Source organism: Protobothrops mucrosquamatus, unplaced genomic scaffold, assembly GCF_001527695.2.
Source record: "Protobothrops mucrosquamatus isolate PMUCROS unplaced genomic scaffold, P.Mucros_1.0 scaffold8435, whole genome shotgun sequence".
NCBI lineage: Eukaryota > Metazoa > Chordata > Lepidosauria > Squamata > Viperidae > Protobothrops > Protobothrops mucrosquamatus.
Window position 1 is genome coordinate 5339 of NW_015394230.1, and position 3919 is coordinate 9257.

Genomic DNA, 3919 nt, shown 5'->3' on the forward strand with positions numbered 1-3919 from the left:
GAAGAAGAAGAAGAAGAAGAAGAAGAAGAAGAAGAAGAAGAAGAAGAAGAAGAAGAAGAAGAAGAAGAAGAAGAAGAAGAAGAAGAAGAAGAAGAAGAAGAAGAAGAAGAAGAAGAAGAAGAAGAGTTGGAAGGGACCTTGGAGGTCATCTAGTCCAACCCCCTGCTCAGGCAGGAAACCCTATACCATTTCGGACAAACAGCTGTCCAGTCTCTTCTTAAAAACTTCCAGTGTTGGAGCATTCACCGCTTCTGGAGGCAGGTTGTTCCACTGGTTAATTGTTCTCACTGTCAGGAAGTTTCTCCTTAGTTCCAGGTTGCTTCTCCCCTTGATGAGTTTCCATCCGTTGCTTCTTGTCCTGCCTTCAGGCGCTTTGGAGAATAGCTTGACTCCCTCTTCTTTGGGGCAGCCCCTGAGATATTGGAGCACTGCTATCATGTCCCCCCTCGTCCTTCTCTTCGTTAAGCTAGACATACCCAATTCCAGCAACCGTTCCTTACTGTATATATTTTAGCCTCCAGTTCCCTGATCATCTTTGTTGCTCTTCTCTGTACTCTTTCTAGAGTCTCAACATCTTTTTTATATTCTGGTGACCAAAACTGGATGCAGTATTCCAAGTGTGGCTGTACTAAAGCTTTGTAAAGTGGTATTAACACTTCACGTGATCTTGATTCTATCCCTCTGTTAATGCAGCGTAGCATTGTGTTGGCCTTTTTTGGCAGCTGCAGCACACGGCTGGCTCATGTTTAGGTGATTGTCTACTAGGACTCTTTCTTTTTTTGTTTGTTTGTTTTATTGGGCACTTTAAAGAAAATACATAAACAAGTACAAGAAACAGCATGAAAAAACAATAAAAGAATATCATACAGATGAATAAACCAAGGATTTCAAAATAGTATAGAGATTGTAGCTTCTAAGATAGCATTAACTGGTGGCAAATATATTCTATCACATTATTATTATTAATCACTGTTAAATTTCAGCTTAAAGGCATATGAAGAACCATAGTCAACACAAGATAAATCACCAAATAATGTTGGGGGAAATGCAAGAGTTACAAACAGTAACCCATATAGCCTGAGGTAGTTGTATGTTATAATAAATTCAATCCATAATACTAAAATTACATCCTGATTTAAGTGCCTTATAAAATGGAAATATCTATTCTATGCACAGATAAACTCTTTTTTTAAAAAAAAAAGTTTTTTATTTATAAAACAGTTAAAACAAAGATGGACATAACGTAACATTCCAGTGTATATATTCCTAACAATTTGTTTCTCATCATACATATAATTCTTAATCTCTATATATACATATATAGATATATACTGCCAAAGACCTACATAGATATATACATATATACTGCACAGATCCGAGAAGGCTCGGATCCGAGAAGGCTTAGACTCCGACTGGTTGGCCCAGGAGGAGGAGACGGGAGCAGGTCTTGAGACGGTTGTATGGGAGGAGTTTGACTCTGTTGCTCCTGAAGATGTGGACAGGGTCTTGGGGAGGCTGAATGCAACCACATGTTTATTAGATCCGTGTCCCTCCTGGCTGGTACTGGCAGCCCGGGAGGGGANTCTCTTCGTTGGGCTGATGGCCCACGGGGTTCAGGTGCCCCTTTTCGATGCTTAAGGAATGGGTGTAATCTTCAGAGACGGCCTGGCTCTTTTTTATCGTATCAGCAGGAATGTTGGCTTGACGCTCGTCCTCCATGCTCTTGCCTAAAGTGGGATCCGCAAGCTGGAAAGCAAACGGAGCAGAGTTAGTAGCTCAAAGGAAACATGCGACGCCAACCCAGGTTAGGGGATCAACCGAAGAAGGAAGAACCTGGACAAAAAGGCCAACACAGTGCTGGGCTGCCTTAACAGAGGGATAGAATCAAGATCACGTGAAGTATTAATACCACTTTACAAGGCCTTAGTAAGGCCACACTTGGAATACTGCATCCAGTTTTGGTCACCACGATGTAAAAAAGATGCTGAGACTCTAGAAACAGTACAGAGAAGAGCAACAAAGATGGTCAGGGGACTGGGGGCTAAAACATATAAGGAATTATTTTATTTATTATTTATTTTAATTTATATCCCGCCCTTCTCCCGACGGGACTCCCGAATGGCTGCTGGAATTGGGAATGTCTAGTTTAATGAAGAGAAGGACGAGGGGAGACATGAGAGCAGTCTTCCAGTATCTCAGGGGCTGCCCCAAAGAAGAGGCAGTCAAGCTATTCTCCAAAGCACCTGAAGGCAGGACAAGAAGCAACATATGGAAACTAATCAAGGAGAAAAGCAACCTACAGTAGAACTAAGGAGAAACTTCCTGACAGAACAATTAACCAGAGGAACAACCTGCCTCCAGAAGCGGTGAATGCTCCAACACTGGAAGTTTTTAAGAAGAGACTGGACAGCCATTTGTCTGAAATGGTATAGGGTTTCCTGCCTGAGCAGGGGGTTGGACTAGATGATCTCCAAGGTCCCCTCCAACTTTATTATTATTATTATTATTATTATTATTATTATTATTATTATTATTATTATTATTATTATTATTATTATTATTATTATTATTATTATTAATGGAATTTTAGACACAGAGAAATGATAAGACGTTGAGGACGTAGAATCCAAAATCTCTTTCAAGGCAAGGATCCAAATTAAAACAATCCAAATAAATCACCTTCCAGTCCTCACTTGAACACTTCTGATAAAGGGAAGCCCACTGGCATTCTTGGTTGCTGATGCCACTGCAATATGACTTCTACAGAGAGGGAGAGGGAGAGGGAGAAAGAGCTAGATAGATGATTGATCTGTGTCAGACTCTGCCTTCCCATAATGTACGTCCAAATTCTCTGCATGCTGGTTGGAGAACATGTGTAGCTGAGGGTTGAAATGAGGGGTCCTTGATGCTCTCTTGTACTTGGTGGTTTTCTTGCAGACATTCCACGACCTAAGGATCCCTGAGGATGTTCTCTAGTTTGGATAATGAAATGTCTGTAAGAAGGCCACCAAGTGTAGAGAGCACCAAGGACCCCCGCGTGGTTGGGGAATTCTGGACATCTCCAGAATCCAGAAATCCACATAGCTTAAAGCTGCGGAGCTTGAGAAATCCTGAGCTAGATGGGTCAACGGTTAGAAACAGACCGTATGAAGCAGACCATCTCTAGAGCTAGGCGGGCGAGGGGGAAAAAAATGCCTTTACCTGAGGCTCAATCATCCAACCGCGGTATCGGGCGCCTTGTCCGGGCTTGCATTTGTAAGCAGAGTATATGGGGATGCGCTTCTCTCGATCGTACATCGTGGCGAAATGGTAGGCGTTGTTGTAAAACTGGCAAATCCTGGCAGGGTTGCCCGGCGTTAGAGCATCTCCAGGTGGCGACTTATCCAAAAAGAAGTCCAGGCAATTCTTGAAGTCTTGCACCACTTCGGCTTTTGCAGGCAGGGGAAAGCAGACGATCATCAAAAGCAGGGACAGCAACAACATGGCTTGTGAAGCGCTGAGCCTGGAAGGAAGATGGCCATCAAGATCTCCACATGGTACCTTTGCCCTCTGACCTGGGCAAAGTATTGCTTAAGACGCTTTATGGTTTCACACAACAGTGAGCAACAGCCTGCTTCCTCCACTGCTGCTAATAGCGCCACTACTTTCTTTTCTACTCTGTTATAATAATAATAATAATAATAATAATAATAATAATAATAATAATAGTAGTAGTAGTAGTAATAATAATAATAATAATAATAATAATAATAATAATAATAATAATAATAATAATAATAATAATAGTAAAGTTGGAAGGGACCTTGGAGGTCATCTAGTCCAACCCCCTGCTCAGGCAGGAAACCCTATACCATTTCAGACAAATGGCTGTCCAGTCTCTTCTTAAAAACTTCCAGTGTTGGAGCATTCACCGCTTCTG

At 41.8% G+C, this 3919-nt stretch overlaps 1 protein-coding gene across 1 annotated transcript in view; it reads right to left on the reverse strand.

Moving 5' to 3' along the window:
• Nucleotides 1-3483, reverse strand: part of LOC107300786 (endonuclease domain-containing 1 protein-like) — a 6816-nt gene extending 3333 nt beyond the window's left edge. The window contains exons 1-2 of the mRNA XM_015830076.2: nucleotides 3202-3483; nucleotides 1565-1746 (exon numbers count right to left, since the gene is read on the reverse strand). Of these exons, the coding sequence (XP_015685562.2) occupies nucleotides 1565-1746; nucleotides 3202-3483 (464 nt within the window). The remainder of the gene's footprint in view (nucleotides 1-1564; nucleotides 1747-3201) is intronic.
• Between the last annotated feature and the right edge of the window lie 436 nt (nucleotides 3484-3919).